The 17655-nt window shown below is 43.4% G+C and overlaps 1 protein-coding gene across 1 annotated transcript; it reads left to right on the forward strand.

Moving 5' to 3' along the window:
* The first annotated feature begins 5187 nt into the window (after positions 1-5187).
* Positions 5188-10232, forward strand: pla2g1b (phospholipase A2, group IB (pancreas)). The gene is made up of 4 exons (XM_080208710.1): positions 5188-5410; positions 5518-5674; positions 8855-8982; positions 10051-10232. The coding sequence occupies exons 1-4, from the start codon at positions 5377-5379 to the stop codon at positions 10170-10172; spliced, it is 441 nt and encodes a 146-aa protein (XP_080064836.1). The 5' UTR covers positions 5188-5376; the 3' UTR covers positions 10173-10232.
* The last annotated feature ends 7423 nt before the right edge of the window (positions 10233-17655 follow it).

A 17655-nucleotide genomic window follows, 5' to 3' on the forward strand; every position in this document is an offset into this window, starting at 1 on the left:
TCTTACGAGCAGCAACATTTTTTCCCCATCTTATTCTCTCATAGATTCTCCTGCCCAGTACGCTGGCTGCAGAGTGGAGCGGGGGGAAGGGGAGGAGGGGTACTGATCTCCTGTGTCCAACTTTCCCTCCCCAGTGATGATCTGGTGGACTCTGTCAGTGGATCACCTTTCCACATCTTGCACCAAAATGCTCAATAACTTGTGAACAAGCCCCTTGCCATCCATTAGGTTACTGCGGATGATTACATGCCATCGTGGTCTTGACGACGAGTGGGAATGACACCTTCCCTCTAAATGAAATCTCCTCACCTGGCTATGTCTTCCTCCCAGACTGTCACGTTGCCAATCTGGCTCTTGTGAGATCACAACCCGGTCTCTCCCCTTACTCCTCCAGAACTCTCAGCATCTCATCTTTATCCACCCCCTCACTTCTCATTCAAATCCCTAGTCTTCTACTGCCTGTCCAATACCACAAATATTTCTCACCAAAATATCTGCGCTGCTTTCTTCCCCCATCCTCGGTCATTTCAACTTCTAAAGTTTTAAAGTTAATTTTTTAAAGTTCATTTATTGGTGTATCAAGTAGGCTTACATTAACGCTGTAATGAAGTTACTGTGAAAATCCCCTAGTCGCCACACTCCAGCACCTGTTTGGATACACTGAGGGAGAATTTAGCATGGTCAGTGCACTTAACCAGCATGTTTTTTGGACTGTGGGAGGAAACTGAAGCACCCGGAGGAATCCCATGCAGACAATGTGCAAACTCCACACAGACAGTGACCCAAATCGCGAATTGAATCCAGGTCCCTGGTGCTGTGAGACAGCAGTGCTAACCACTGTACCACTGGGCTGCCCTATCTTAATTTATCATGTTCTTTCTCCTCTTGAGTTCACTGCTAATAGCAATCTCCTTAATTTCCTCACTTTTTTAGCCACTAGGTTACTTTATATTTCTGTTATGAAGCTTGTATCAACTTTTTTCGTGGCCCTCTGCTGGTTTATAAACTTTGTCTTGCTCCTGTTTTTAGCAACATTGTAAATCTCTTTTTAATCTCAGACAATCTAACTTCCTAAGCCACGGATGGATTCTTCTCTACCAGTTTTTGTTTTTTGTGATGTATTTTTGTGGAACATTTTCAGATTCTTTAAATGTTTCCCGTTGTTCATTTACCTCCATACCTTAAAATGATTTATTACCCATAGCCAGTTCTCTCTCTCTTAGGCTCTGTAATTGGCTTTAAGATTCTTGTTTGCAATTGGAATATGTGACTTTTCAAATTTAACATGGATTTGTATGGTATTATGATCACTATTTCCCACTGGATCTTTTACTTATAACATTATTAATTGAATCCTGCTTCAGTACAGGACACTAGATCGAAGATAATTTTATCCTTAAGTCAGTTCTACAAGCCACTGCTCCAAGAAACTGTCACAAACATTCTACAATCTCACTTTCTATATTACTGTTGCCAATTTCATTGTCCCTGTCTAAATGAAGATTAAAACTGCCCTCCCCACAACACAGAATTATTTATGCTTCCTTTATTACAAGCTGCAATACTTGTTTAATGCTCTGTCCATATATCTATTGTTAGGGACTTATAAACTACTCATCAGTGTTTCATGACTCTTGCTATTCCTAAGTTCCACCTATCTTGATTCTACCTCCCTGATTCGCAGTCACATCCTCTTATCCCTGCCTTGATCATCTTGTAACCTTGTCTCTGTAACCCCAGTAAATCTAAATAATTTATCTCTATTTGTGCCACTAGTTTATCTATTTTATTGTAGGCGCTTCATGCATCCAAATAAAGAACCTTTGATTTCATTGTTTAACTTCTATTCCCTACAATATCTATCTGCTGATGTATAATTTTTGTTAAAACTCTGTCCCTTCCTGTCTCGTTCTGCTTGTGTTTATCCACATTATTATAGTGTTCTGATGCTTTGACCTTTCTCGTTGGATTTCTATGTCTCCCTTCACCTGAGTGCCCCCCCACCCCGCCCCATTAGTTTAAAGCCCTGCCCACAGACCTTGGTTATACATTTGGCCAGGATTCTGGTTCCGGCTCATAGTCCGTTCCACAGGAAAAGCTCATTTTCCCCTGAATATTGATGCCAATGCCCCATTGAATTGCAATCCCTCCTTCCCACACCACACCTGTAATTCTCCATTCTGCATGATCCTATGCCAATTGCCATATGGCTCAGGACACTAGCCAGAGATGATTAGCTTTGAAATTCTGCTTGTCAATTTAGTGCTCAATTCTTAGACTGATGTTCTGCCTGTGTCATTGGTTCCCAGATGAACCATGACAATTGGTTCCTCCTCCTCCTCTCCGAGATGCTCTCCAGCCACGGGGAAATGTGTGTAACCCTGGCACTGGGCAGGGAACACAATCTTCAATGCTGCTGGTGGTGGCTGTGCTGTTACTCATTCATGAGACATACATGTCACTGGCAGGGCTAACATTTATTTCCCATCCCTGACTGCCCTTGGACTGAGTGGTTTCCTAACCACTTTGAGTTGAAAATCATCGCTGTGGCTCTGGGGTCACATGTAGATCAGACAAGGTAAGGACAGCAGATTTACTTCCTCAAAGGACATTAGTGAACCAAAGGGTTTTTATGACAATCAACAATAGTTTGGTCACCATTAAGCTTTTAATTCCAGATTTTTATTGCATTCAAATGTCACCATCTGCTATGGTGGGATTCGAACCTGAGTCTCCGGCTGCAGAGAACAGCATCAGCCCCCCGACTGCGCTGTCTCCTATCACTACCACATTCCCCTTTGCTCCTTCCACTTGAATGGCATTCACCATGGTGCCCAGGCCAGTTTGCTCATTCACCTTGCAGTCCTCCTCGTGCACATAGGTGACTTGCACCTTCTGCCTGTTGAAACTTCTCCATCATGACGTGCTGGTTCCCCATACCTGCCTGATTCACAGTCACAGCCTCTTATTCCTGGCAATTGACCAACTCAAAGGTTATGCCGAACCCAAGGAAAGTGACTCCCTCCTGGAACAAAATGTTTGAGTCACTGTCCCCAATTTCCCCAGTATGTCTGCAACGCGGACTCCAGCTTGGAGCTGAAGCTGCAGACGCTTTACTGCGGGCTTGCTTGTTTGAGATTATGGTGTATTCCAGATTTGTCACGTGCTGCAGTCACCACAACTACCAGCCCTGCCAATTCTGCTGACCCTTAATATCCCAACAACATGCTCTGTCCATGTCTAACTGTCTTGTGTCTTTCGTCAATCCCTTGATGTTAATCTGAAGGATGGGTCAGGGCATTCGGGACAACATTTATACCTCAAACAGCATCACAAAAACCCATTATTTGATCACCGTCACATTGCTGTTTGTGGAGGATTGCTGCTTGTATGTTTGTTGCCATATTTCCTACGACAGTGATTACACCTCACAAAATATTTCATTGGCTATTTTAAGTGATTGGTGACCATGAAAATAATTAAATGTATGTCTTTCTTTCTGGATATGATGAATGATATTGATGATGTGAACTATAACCGTGTACTTTAATGGAAGGTGAACTAAAATGAATTATTGTGCAAGAAACGTATTGGCATTATATCACGTTTACAGCTGGGAACCTTCAAATTCCAGAATGTAAAATGAGTGGAATATTCTGACATTTTCCTGTGGGAATGGGTTGTTGCTCCTGAATGAAGGATTTTTGTTAAAGTTGTGATGTGGAACGTTGATTCTCCCCTGCGGTTCCTGTCTTTCCCTTTGGAGTTGATGCATCAGTCAACTCCTGTAGCTGCACATGGGGAACTGAGGGCTGAGATTTGGCTGTTGACATAGGTTGTAGGGATGGGTGGGCTGACAGTCAAATCCACTCATGGCCTCATTCATTGTGGTGGTCAGCAGCAGATGCTTAACCCGGGCAAGCTGAGATCGACTGCTACAAATACAAAGTAAAACGAAGGAGTGATGAGGATCATGGACAGATTTTTCAAAAAACAGAATGGCTTGCGAGGCCATTTAAGAGTCAACCACATTGCTGTGGGTCCGGAGTCACATGTAGATAAATTCCTTCCCTAAAGGATGTTAGTGAATCAGATGGACTTTTACAAACTTTGGTAAGTCATTATTCAACTTTTAATTCCAGATTTTTATTGAATTCAAATTTCATCATCTGCCAGGGTCGGATTCCAGTCAGGGTCCCCAGAGCATTGCCCAAGACCTCTGGGTTACTAGTCCAGTGACAACACCACTTTCCTACTATTAGTCTCTAAATCACAGGGAGGTGTTAGAAATGTCAGATTTTGTGAACAATTATGCTTTGAACTTTCTGTATAATTCCAAGATAGAATGGAGTTATGGGTCTAGAAGCGAGTTAATCAGCATTTTATCTGGACACAAGGCCAGTGTGGTTCACTTTGGGCTTTGTTAAGGCCAGTCTGCAAGAATCTGGGACAGAAGGAGCAGAAAGCGAGAAGAAGCTAGTTTTGCATCGTGAGCAGGAAAAGTGTTGGTTCTTTTGGTCACCATGTGAAATGTGGGTGGGAGTTCATGCTCAGACTGAACCAACCGAGTTCATGGGGATTTAAACAAGATTGCAAAATTTGCCTAGCTTGGCTGGAGGGAAGAATCTTCAATTCATACCTCACTATGAAAATCAGTTTAGGGATTAGAAGTTATCACGCTAGAAAAATAAAATAGGAGCTGAGAATAGGTTTCTGGAGAATGAAGTGTCCACTTTAGGCAGAGAATAAAGTATAACCATGGGGGGGAGTGGGTTCTGTTCTGTCATTTTAAGAGTTAAGTGGGATATCTTTTCTGTAACTTGGGGTATAAGTTATCTATTGAATAGTGTTTAGACGATGCTGCTTTTAATTTGTTTATAACAGTAAAAGTCTTGAAACATCAAATCTTAACGTGATCCTTCTAGTCACCCACTGGAAACCCGAATATCTTTCTAAAGTTATGGTTGTCTGCATTTGCAGGGATTGTAATGTTCCTACGGCAACATTCTCCAACCCGCCCCGCACATCCCGAATCACAATTACCCACCCAGGTCCTCGGCAAGGGACCAAGGAATGAAGTGTGAACTGGCTCAGCCAAATAAAAGAGCTCATATTACAGGGAAATTTCTCTTTTGTCGGCTCCTTTTTATCTGTTGGCATGGCAAACCCAGGAACTAAAATTCATCACTTATCAAGGCTAACCACACGTAGAGAGCACCGTGAACATTTGGACAAGAATCATATCCAGGAAGGAAATTCAGATATTCTAAGGAAAGACCGCATCGACTTGAAACTTCGACCCTATTTTCTCTCTTCACGTCCGCTGCCTGACCTGCCGAGAATTTGCAGCATCTCTGGTCTTTTTAATTTTGTAAGATGTTCTCGCTGCTTGTTGTGGTTCTGATGGCAGGTAAGGAGGTGTTCTTTATGCTGCAGGTTTTGCTTTGGCTGTCGATTTCACCACGTTGGAACTCAATTGCTACTTTGCTACTCTTTTTTTCCCCTCCTCTGGTCTAGTCACTGCAAGCAGTGCCCAGCTCGCCAAAGCTGTCTGGCAGTTCCACGGGATGATTCTGTGCACCATTCCCAACAGTTATCCCTTGCTAGATTTCGGTGATTACGGTTGTTACTGTGGATTTGGGGGATCTGGGAACCCGGTGGATGAGCTGGACAGGTAGGTCGACAGCAAGAATGTTCAGAGTCGCAACTTTAGCCCCCTGACAAGCAAAACTATAGCAAGCGCCAGCTTGAAATGTAGACAAACCCGGTGATTTAAAATGCAATGGGGGGGGGGTGCCTACTGTCTACATTTTGAAGCTATATTTTTGATATGACATTTCTCAGCCAGTCACTGACCTGAGCAAGAACGCTCACCCAAGGAAAGGGTTAGTCGACTGATCCTGCTGTATATTGGCGTGAGTTACATCTACACACACCAACACGAACTCTACAGGGAGTGGCAAAAAAATACAAGAATAAGGAGTGGGACTTGCCGATAGAGCAGGAAAGATAAAACGGACCAACTATCAGGAAAATGTGGCAGATTCCTCAGCAATCCTCCCCAAAATTCCAGGAGATCTTGACTCAAAAAAAAACATCCCAGTGAACCTCCTCCACTCTGTACACAGGTACAGTGTAAATACAGAACCCACTGTGATCCATCTCCACTCTGTACACAGTGTAAATACAGAACCCACTGTGATCCACCTCCACTCTGTACACAGGTACAGTGTAAATACAGAACCCACTGTGATCCACCTCCACTCTGTACACAGGTACAGTGTAAATACAGAACCCACTGTGATCCACCTCCACTCTGTACACAGGTACAGTGTAAATACAGAACCCACTGTGATCCATCTCCACTCTGTACACAGGTACAGTGTAAATACTGAACCCACTGTGATCCACCTCCACTCTGTACACAGTGTAACTACAGAACCCACTGTGATCCATCTCCACTCTGTACACAGTGTAAATACAGAACCCACTGTGATCTTCCTCCACTCTGTACACAGGTACAGTGTAAATACAGAAACCACTGTGATCCATCTCCACTCTGTACACAGGTACAGTGCAAATACTGAACCCACTGTGATCCATCTCCACTCTGTACACAGGTACAGTGTAAATACAGAACCCACTGTGATCCATCTCCACTCTGTACACAGGTACAGTGTAAATACTGAACCCACTGTGATCCATCTCCACTCTGTACACAGGTACAGTGTAAATACTGAACCCACTGTGATCCATCTCCACTCTGTACACAGTGTAAATACAGAACTCACTGTGATCCATCTCCACTCTGTACACAGGTACAGTGTAAATACAGAACCCACTGTGATCCACCTCCAATCTGTACACAGGTACAGTGTAAATACAGAACCCACTGTGATCCATCTCCACTCTGTACACAGGTACAGTGTAAATACAGAACCCACTGTGATCCATCTCCACTCTGTACACAGGTACAATGTAAATACAGAACCCACTGTGATCCATCTCCACTCTGTACACAGGTACAGTGTAAATACAGAACCCACTGTGATCCATCTCCACTCTGTACACAGGTACAGTGTAAATACAGAACCCACTGTGATCCATCTCCACTCTGTACACAGGTACAGTGTAAATACAGAACCCACTTTGATCCATCTCCACTCTGTACACAGGTACAGTGTAAACACAGAACCCACTGTGATCCATCTCCACTCTGTACACAGGTACAGTGTAAATACAGAACCCACTGTGATCCATCTCCACTCTGTACACAGGTACAGTGTAAATACAGAACCCACTGTGATCCACCTCCACTCTGTACACAGTGTAAATACAGAACCCACTGTGATCCACCTCCACTCTGTACACAGTGTAAATACAGAACCCACTGTGATCCATCTCCACTCTGTACACAGGTACAGTGTAAATACAGAACCCACTGTGATCCATCTCCACTCTGTACACAGGTACAGTGTAAATACAGAACCCACCGTGATCCATCTCCACTCTGTACACAGTGTAAATACAGAACCCACTGTGATCCACCTCCACTCTGTACACAGTGTAAATACAGAACCCACTGTGATCCATCTCCACTCTGTACACAGGTACAGTGTAAATACAGAACCCACTGTGATCCATCTCCACTCTGTACACAGGTACAGTGTAAATACAGAACCCACTGTGATCCATCTCCACTCTGTACACAGGTACAGTGTAAATACAGAACCCACTGTGATCCATCTCCACTCTGTACACAGGTACAGTGTAAATACAGAACCCACTTTGATCCATCTCCACTCTGTACACAGGTACAGTGTAAACACAGAACCCACTGTGATCCATCTCCACTCTGTACACAGGTACAGTGTAAATACAGAACCCACTGTGATCCATCTCCACTCTGTACACAGGTACAGTGTAAATACAGAACCCACTGTGATCCACCTCCACTCTGTACACAGTGTAAATACAGAACCCACTGTGATCCACCTCCACTCTGTACACAGTGTAAATACAGAACCCACTGTGATCCATCTCCACTCTGTACACAGGTACAGTGTAAATACAGAACCCACTGTGATCCATCTCCACTCTGTACACAGGTACAGTGTAAATACAGAACCCACCGTGATCCATCTCCACTCTGTACACAGTGTAAATACAGAACCCACTGTGATCCACCTCCACTCTGTACACAGTGTAAATACAGAACCCACTGTGATCCATCTCCACTCTGTACACAGGTACAGTGTAAATACAGAACCCACTGTGATCCATCTCCACTCTGTACACAGGTACAGTGTAAATACAGAACCCACTGTGATCCACCTCCACTCTGTACACAGTGTAAATACAGAACCCACTGTGATCCATCGCCACTCTGTACACAGGTACAGTGTAAATACAGAACCCACTGTGATCCTCCTCCACTCTGTACACAGGTACAGTGTAAATACAGAACCCACTGTGATCCATCTCCATTCTGTACACAGGTACAGTGTAAATACAGAACCCACTGTGATCCATCTCCACTCTGTACACAGGTACAGTGTAAATACAGAACCCACTGTGATCCTCCTCCACTCTGTACACAGTGTAAATACAGAACCCACTGTGATCCTCCTCCACTCTGTACACAGGTACAGTGTAAATACAGAACCCATTGTAATCCACCTCCACACTGTACACAGGTACAGTGTAAATACAGAAACCCTCCTAGTGAATCACATTAACTCAAATAACCTGACCAATCTTACACTATGGCTGGATGGGACAGCTTTTTGTTAAGGTGATCTGCCCATTAAAACACCGGAAGTGATTAAATGACTCATTCTGCATGACTTAACAGGTGCTGTCAAACCCATGACAACTGTTACGGCGATGCTCTGAAGCTGTCGGCGTGCTGGCCAATATTTGACAATCCTTACACCAGAAGCTACAGTTATACTTGTTCTGAGAACACTATTACCTGCAGCAGTAAGTACAGGCCAGAGCCTTCCAAATGTACTGTCAATTCTAATCTGTAGAAAACTTTCTTTACTGGCTGGCAGCTCCTGCAGTGCCAGGAATGCCTGAACTCACTGGCAGGCATTTCTGGGACTGTAAGCAGACATGATGTGGGTATGCCGGCGTTGGACTGGCGTAAACACAGTAAAAAGTCTGACAACACCAGGTTTTAGTCCAACCTATTTATTTGATAATATACTCACAAGCTTTCGGGGTTAGCCCCTTCGTCAGGTGAATGGAGAGTTCTGGCCTCAGACAGAGCATATAAAGCACAGACAGTTTAGAGGTTCTAATCAGTAATCTCTGGTGTTGTCAGACTTTTTACTGTAAGCAGACCCATGAAGGACCTCAATGGATCCTGACCTTGGGAAAGTCTCGGGCTTCTAGGCAGGGGTCAGACTGACAGCCTGAAGGAGGAGGGGAGGGGTTTGAAGACCAGGTGGGGAGGAACATAAGGTATTAATATTGGTGGGGATAGGTGTCCTTGATGAGCAAACAACTCCACCTAAATGGTGTGCTACTTCTCCCTCCTTCAATTTGTTTGTCAAAAACCGGCTTCCTAACCTTGCCCACCTACCCAGGCCAGCTGTTCTATGGTGTAGGCAGAATGTCTGACAGGCTGCCAATTTTAATCCCCATTCACCCTCGCTGTTATGGGGACCAGCTCAGGGGGTGAGTGGGAAGTGAGGTGAGCTTGCACTCCCCCCACCCCCCCCTTTGTTTTTTATGTTGACTAACAAGGCAAAGGTCCCTCCTTAAGAGGAGGGATGTTGGGGAGCCTTGGGCAAGGACCTGGATCAGGCAGAAGGGATAAATCAGAGGCTTATTGATTTCTGCCAGAGCCTGTCACTGGTACCTGTAGCTGGTGTGCCCTGGGCGACGACTCCACCTGTGGGGAAGCATCCATCATGGAGCGGCAAGGACTGTGCGCGGAAACTCCTTTCTGTTCCAGCTCCCAGGAGCATCACCCTCCAACCAGGACAATTCATTCAAGTGGTTTCCAAATGAAACACTGATATTTTCCCCTGTCTCTTCCAGGTAAAAATAACCCCTGTCAGATGTTTATCTGTGAATGTGACCGTAAGGCAACCAACTGCTTCTCCACAGTGACATACAACGCACAGCATAAGAATTTGGACCGGTCTCGCTATTGTAAATAGGATTGGAATGTACCATTATATCCATGTGTTACCTCGAATAATAATGTGTATTTTCCTTTATATTGTGTCTAAGCAGTTTATTTCAATTTCTCTAAACATCTTTGAGTCCACCCTATTCACTCTGTCAGTACAACCTATAATCCCACTTAGATCCAAACCCCTACGTTCTGTGCTCGTAGTTTACAGGCTTCCATTCATCAGTATTTGTGTCTCTTGGCATTCTGAACACCTTGATCATGCAACCTTCAATCTTCTTTTCAATGAAAACAAGTTTCTAAGTCCTTCCTCACAATGTTAGAAATTTAAATCTGGGATTATTTGTGTCAATATTCTTCAAATCCTTCCCAAAACCTTAATTTGCCATTGTCTCATGCTTTCTATTGACAAGGCTGTTTAAATCACACTAACTAATGTGTCATTTATCCACAAGCCTGGGCTTTCTTCTCCCAGATGTGGAACTTCAATAAATGTCTTATTGTCCTAAAGCCATCAAATAGATCTCACCATAACATGTTTTCAAGAAGAAGTTAGACATAGCACTTTGGGGTGGAGGTGACCATAGGATATGGGGGGGGAAGGTGGGATTAGGCTATTGACTTGGATGATCAGCCATGATCACAATGAATGGTGGAGCAGGCTTGAAGGGCCAAATGGCCTCATCCTGCTCCACATTTAGTTGGATCTTTGTGGAATTTCTCCTAATACAATGATGTATGCATTAACTCCGAATTGATTACTCTCAGTGGCTATTATCAATAAAACCATTGATAATATTTAACAGTGATTACTGAAATGGTGCAATGTGTGTCACACTGCAATTATCTCACTCTAGATAAAAACAATTGAATGGTGTAGAGACTGGGACTTGCTTCAGAGCTGATCCCACCCCACAGTCGTAAACGCCACAGGAAGAGCAGCAGAAACGCTCTGATACATGCACAAACAGGGTGTCCATCACATTTGTGGCAGACTTATATCGCAGAAGGGGGGCAACTCTAAATGATGTGTGGCCACGACTGCCAATCACGGGATGGTCTGTGACTGCAGCTATGGCAGAAGTGGCTCCTGTGGCCAAGGAGCAATTCCCACAAAGCCAGACAGGATAGATCATTTTCCTGAACTTTTCCAGCCATGCAACTCTTTCGACCTCTGAAGAGTACAGACAGAACCCTGAAAAATGTTCTTAGCGTTTTGAAGAGTTAAACCACAAAAAAATTGTTTTTTCACAATGGATACAAATATACAAAAATTTAATTTATAAATCATTTCTAATACATTTATTATAATTAGTGTCCTTATTCATGAAAGTACTTAAGTCTTACTTTTCTGTAATTTGTAATGAGGGGAGTGATGCTGCTCTTTTTGTTCACAAATTAATTTAAAATTATGGTTATAGATATGGCAGGTCCATGACTGCACTGAAACCCATTTGTGCTATCCAATAGCCTGTCCTGAATGAAAGAAAGATGAAGACCAGGGCCTTGCATTGCGTTGTGAGATGTTACTGCAAGACCCAGCTGTAGCTTACTGAGGTGAGCACACATTACAGAGGTGGATTCCCATATCAGACACATATGCACACACTTTCTCTCTCAGACACACACATACACCATTCTTACCAGTCTCTCACATTCACTCTCCCCAACTCACAATCAGTTCACTATCTCACACACATTCTCTCACATATGCCCTTACCTCTCTCTCTCTTGTGCACACACACACACACACACACACACACACACACACACACACACACACACACACACACACACACACACACACACACACACACACACACAGAGGAATGCACTGCCTGCTGTGATAATGGAGTCGGACACTTTAGGAACTTTCAAGCGGTTACTGGATAGGCACACGGAGCACACCAGAATGATGGGGAGTGGGATAGCTTCATCTTGGTTTTGGACAAAGCTCAGCACAACACCGAGGGCTGTACTGTTCAATGTTCTTGTTCTTACACCCTCAATTCATTCACTCACACTCTCATCTCTTACATACGCGCTCATCCCACCTCTCACATTCATCTCTCACACACATATACTTTTCTTACACACTCACCTCTCTTCCATTCATACACACTCTTTTATACTCATACACACCTCTTTCTCTTACATACATATTCCCTTACATGCAGAGTCACCCCTCTAAAACACACACAACTCACTGTCTTTCTCACACAAACATCTCTTACACACACTCACCATTCTCTCATGGACACCCACCTCTCTCACACACTCCTCTCTCCCATACTCAACCCTCTTTCACACACACGCTCAGCCCTCTCCCTCACACCTCTCTTTCACACATACGCTCACCACTCTCACGCACACACTACCTCTTCCATACGCACAAACACACCTCCATCATGTGCACATACTCACCTCTCTCTCACATACACAGCTGTCCTCCAGCATCTCTCCTGTGGCCAGCAAGGAATTGAAAATTATTACCAGTGCTCCTATTATGTCCTGCCTTGCCTCCCTCAACAACCTGGCATACAGTTTTTCTGGCCCGAGAGAATTATGTACTTTTAAGCCTGCCAGATGACTTAGGAATGCCTCTCTACGTTAATCTCTTTAACTGTATCACAATCCTTTTCCCTGATTTCCATATCCACATCGTTTCTGATGAGTAAACACCAACACAAAGTATTCATTTAGAACCCTACATATGTCCTTGGTTCCACTCATAAATTATCACTGTGGTCCTTAATGGGTCTTACTCTTTCCCTAGTTATCCTTTTGTCCTTAATGTACTTGTAAAATAACTTAGGATTTTCCTTTATTCTACCTGTCGATATCCTTTCATTTCTCCTTTTTCTCCCAATTTTCTTTAAGTTCCCTCTTGCACGTTCCATGTTCCTCTAGGCTTCTGCTGTATTGAGCCCTCGATATCGACAATAAGCCTCGCTTGATCTCTTTATCCAATGCTGCATATCCCTTGATATCCAGGGTTCACTGAATTTGTTGCTGCCATCCTTTATCTTTAACACTTTGGCCCTGTACTCTTTGTATTTGCTTCTTGAAAACATCCCACTGTCTGTCACCTTTACCTTAAAGTGTCTGCTCCCAGTCTACTCTAGCCAAATCATGTGATTTTATTAAAATCAGCCTTTCCCCAGTTTAGTACTTTTGATTTCTGACTCATCTTGTCCTTTTCCAATCTTGAATCTAACAGAGTTATTATTGTTATCTGCAAAATGTTCTCCCACTGATACTTAAACCACTTGCCTGGCTTTGTTACCTAAAATTAAGTCCAGGATCACCCCCTCTCTCGTAGGATGTTCTATGTACTGGTTTAAAAAGTTCTCCTGGAAGCATTTTAAGAATTCCGCTCCATCTAAACTTTCGTACTATGACTACACCAGTTAATACTGGGGAAGTTGAAATCCCCCACTATCATTACCCTATTACTTTCACACTTCTCTGAAATTTGCCAATGTATCTGCTTGTCTATGTCCCTTGGACTGTTTGGGGGCCTAGTGACCACTCCCAGCAACGTGATTGCTCATGTTTGGTTTTTAATTTCTACCAATATGACTTATGCTGACACACACAACACACACACACACGTCAATTCCAGCCTTAGGTGATTTTCTGTGTGGAGTCTGCACATTCTCCCTAATTCTGTGTGGGTTTCCTCTGGGTGTTTCAGTTTCCTCCCCTGTCCAAAGATGTGCAGGATTAGCCATGGTAAAGAGCTACAGAGATAGAGTGGGTGTGTGTAGATGCTCTTTCGGAGTGTTGGTGCAGACTCTATGGGCTAACTGGCTTCCTCCTGCACCTTAGAGATTCTATGGATTCACACATACACACACCTCACTGTCTCACACACACACTCACCTCTGTCTCACACACATGCTCACTTCTCTCTCTCTCTTACACACAGTCACTTCTCACACACACACATGCTCATCTCTCTCATACACACACACACCTCTCTTTCACACATTCACCTCTCTCACAAACATACTCTTTCGCACATGCTGCAGCTCATTCTGATTTAGGTGTTGTTTGGCTCCAATGTCTGTGCTGCTTGGCTCCATTGTTCACTTTCAGCCACATTCTCACCCCAGCCTGAAACTTTCAGTACTCAAATGCCTGATCTTTTCAGCTCATTCGATCAGATGCTGGCTTCCCACAAGCATCGACTGTTGATATACTGTACTCCTGGATTTTTCTAAAGGAACCCCAGGGTTCCGCGGAACACAGTTTGGTCTAGTGTTTAGGATGAGGTGTAACATTCCCATCTCTGTGTCAGGGAGATGTGGGTCTAATCTCACCTCCTGAGTTCAATTAGTTTTCAAGTGCAGTACTGAGGGAGCACTGCACTGTCTGTCAGAGCAAACTTTCAATTGTGGCTTCATCAGCTCTTGTGGGTGGACGTAAAAGTTCCCATGATAATATTTCAAAGAAGGAAATTCTCTCAGGTGAACTGCTCCATAGCCCTCAGTGATTATCACTGAGCAGGTTATCTAGTCATAATCATATTTCTGTTTTGAACTCTCTTTCTGTATGCATAGATGCTGCCTGATCTGCTGAGTATTTCCAGTTTGTTATTTCTGTTTTTAGGAGCCTGTCATACACAATTTGGCTGCTGTATTTCCTACATTAGAAGTCACTAAACTTCAAAAAGACTTCATTGGTTGTAAAACCATGAAGTTGTGCAAGGCGCATTATAAGTACAAATTTACCATTAACAGAGGAAGTCTAGAATCATGGAATCCTACAGTGCAGGAGGTCATTCGACCCATTGAATCTGCACCGACCTCAAACCCACCCAGGCCCTATCCCCATAACCCCATGCATTTACCCTAGCTAGTCCCCCTGATACTAAGGGGCAATTTAGCATAGCTCATCCACCTAACCTACACAATTTTGGATTGTGGAAGGAATCAGGAGCACCCTTTCCACACAAGCAGTAAACAATCTCTCACCAATGTGAACACTTGTGTTCACTGAGGTGAGAGAAATAAGTGAATCGCTTCCCACACACACAAAGCAGGTGAATGGCTTTTCCCCAGTGTGATTACATTGATGTTCAGTTAGGATGAATGATTAACTGAAACTCTTCCTGCAGCGCAAGGAGAACGTGCAAACTCCACATAGACAGTGACCCAAGTCAGGAATCGAACCCAGGTCCCTGGAGCTGTGAAGCAGCAGTGCTAACCACTGTGCTACCATGCCACCCAAACAAAAAAGTAGTCTCCAGCTTTCTAATCTCCAGCAGATACATGCCTGGCCAGGCCAACCATTCCAGCCATCAGTATGGTAAACCTCTGAACTGCTTCCTATGCACTTACATCTTTCCTTAAATAATATGATTAATGCTGTACACAGTACTTCAAATGTGGTCTCACTAGTGCTTTGTATCATTGAAGCATAACTTGTAATATTGTAGCTATTATGGCAGAGGAGTCCTTTTGGAACTCGAGCCCATGCAAACTCTTTGTCAAAGATCTGCAAAGAGGGCAGAAACAGTGAGAATGGATCAATCAATCACCTTCAGGAGAATTGGGAGGGTGTATAATTGGCACAGCACAGCAGCGTGGGAATGGAGGGAGAGTGTGTGGGACAGAGATTTACAGCTTTTGGGGGAATGAGAGAGGAAAGAATGTCTTTTCTGAATTGCTATCCTGCACTGATCGTGATAACACCTATAAACTCCTCTTCCAGGATATTACAAGGGGAGGAATTGCAGACAGAAACCTGAAACCAAACATCACTCAAGATCAGACAGAGGCACTCAATTCATTGGCACCTATCATCAGCTTTTTTGTCTGTTCTAGCAACATGGACCATTTGCCCCTTGAGCCTGTTCCATACTCAATAAAGTTGTGGCTGATCTGATTTTGGTCCACTTTCCTGTCTGTCCTGGACCCTTGACTCCCTTTGGGAGTAACTGTGACTTGGGTGTTCCCCATGTTGGGTCACAGTCTCCACGTGCTGATCCCTGTAGCATCACTTTAGGACATAAATGTCAGGTTGATTCTTGTTAGTTTGGTTGCTTCCTGCCATTGGTTCCCTACATCCTGGATTGATGGCTAATTACACTGTAGGTGAAATCAATCCAGTTGGGTGGAAACCTCTCTTTACAGTTGGAAGAGACTTGGGGTGAAGAAAAAGAGAAGTGATGGACCGTCCAGTTCAGTATGTTTGGCCCAGAAGGGATGATAATTGGCTAAGCAATATCCCTGTTTCAGGAGCAATCTCTCTGAATACGAAGAACATTAATTGTAGTTGTAGTTGTCATAGTAAGGTTGTTGCACCCACCCTTGACATGTAAAGCTTAATCTGCACAAACTTATGTGGAAGATTTTATAAGACCTATAACATATTCTACTTTGAAAATTAACTGGATTTCCCATAGTGAAGAAATCAACCAGAGGCTGTCAAAGATGGATTGAAGACTACTACTGGCTGTGTGTTACATTGTAGGATGCCTTTGAAGGTTGATCATTGTCTTGATGGTGAATTTTTAAATGATTTTTCAAATCTAAAATTTTATAGTAAGTGCGTCAAATTTAACTTTTAAGGACAGTGGGAAAGCAGTTAACCAGGAAAACCATTGATCCTACAGATATTAATTTGCAAGTTAGGGAGAACAATTGTAATATTGTAACATTCCCACGTAGTTTATTTAAATATTCTGTATGTCAATTGGGGTTAAATTCTATAACTTGCTTTAATACACAATAATTTTGAATTAGTTGTCATCTGCAGTAAATGTTAAGGGTGGAGAATATCACCCTGTAGCACGTCACTTTGCAAAATGTATTGGGAAGACTGTGGTGAATAGTGTTGCTGTGACTGCATTGGCCTTTCAGTGCAGCATTTGTAAGAAGAAACGTTTTTAAGACTCGACGAGCCCTCAGCCAGCATGAGGTCTGCGTGCATGAGAAACAAATTGCTAAATTACAGGGATCTCATCAAGCTGATACCGGAAAGAAGAGCAGCTGCATTTGGATTAAAGAGGAGATTTTGCTCCTTTTCCATTTGGAAGATGAATTTAAAGGTCAGAAGAATATCAATGCCTTGATTGCTAAATCATTCTTAACAAGAACTAACAAACACATTGCAGACAAAAGACAAGAGGTGGAATTTTACTAGCACCAACCCGTCTGAGGTTTATAAGATCCTGCCTGTGGCCAATGGAGAATGCCGTTCTGTGAGCCTCACCCACCCCGATTCTAAGGCCGGCGCGCTGGTAAAATTCCAGCCTAAGTATCAGGAAGACCAAGCTTAGAGAAATGTTAAGAGCTCAAGAAAAGAGGAAAGATGAAGATAACATGCTAGCTGAGTCCACCTGTCTCAAAACAGGAAACAACTAGGCAATTAATAGAGAACCAAGTGAAATATTATGCCCATTAAGTTTATCTGAACTGGAGGAGGATTTTACACACATTTGTCTGTTGGTAATAACAAGTCTGATATAGGTTAATTTTCTAAATTAATTTGGGATTATT

Source organism: Carcharhinus amblyrhynchos, chromosome 20 (genome assembly GCF_965287045.1).
Source record: "Carcharhinus amblyrhynchos chromosome 20, sCarAmb.v2.hapA, whole genome shotgun sequence".
NCBI lineage: Eukaryota > Metazoa > Chordata > Chondrichthyes > Carcharhiniformes > Carcharhinidae > Carcharhinus > Carcharhinus amblyrhynchos.

Coding starts and splice junctions, on each gene's coding strand:
- pla2g1b (XM_080208710.1), top strand. CDS start 5,377: ATGTTCTCGCTGCTTGTTGTGGTTCTGATGGCAG. Junction 5,675..8,854: donor CCGGTGGATGAGCTGGACAG/GTAGGTCGACAG, acceptor ATGACTTAACAG/GTGCTGTCAAACCCATGACA. Junction 8,983..10,050: donor GAACACTATTACCTGCAGCA/GTAAGTACAGGC, acceptor TGTCTCTTCCAG/GTAAAAATAACCCCTGTCAG.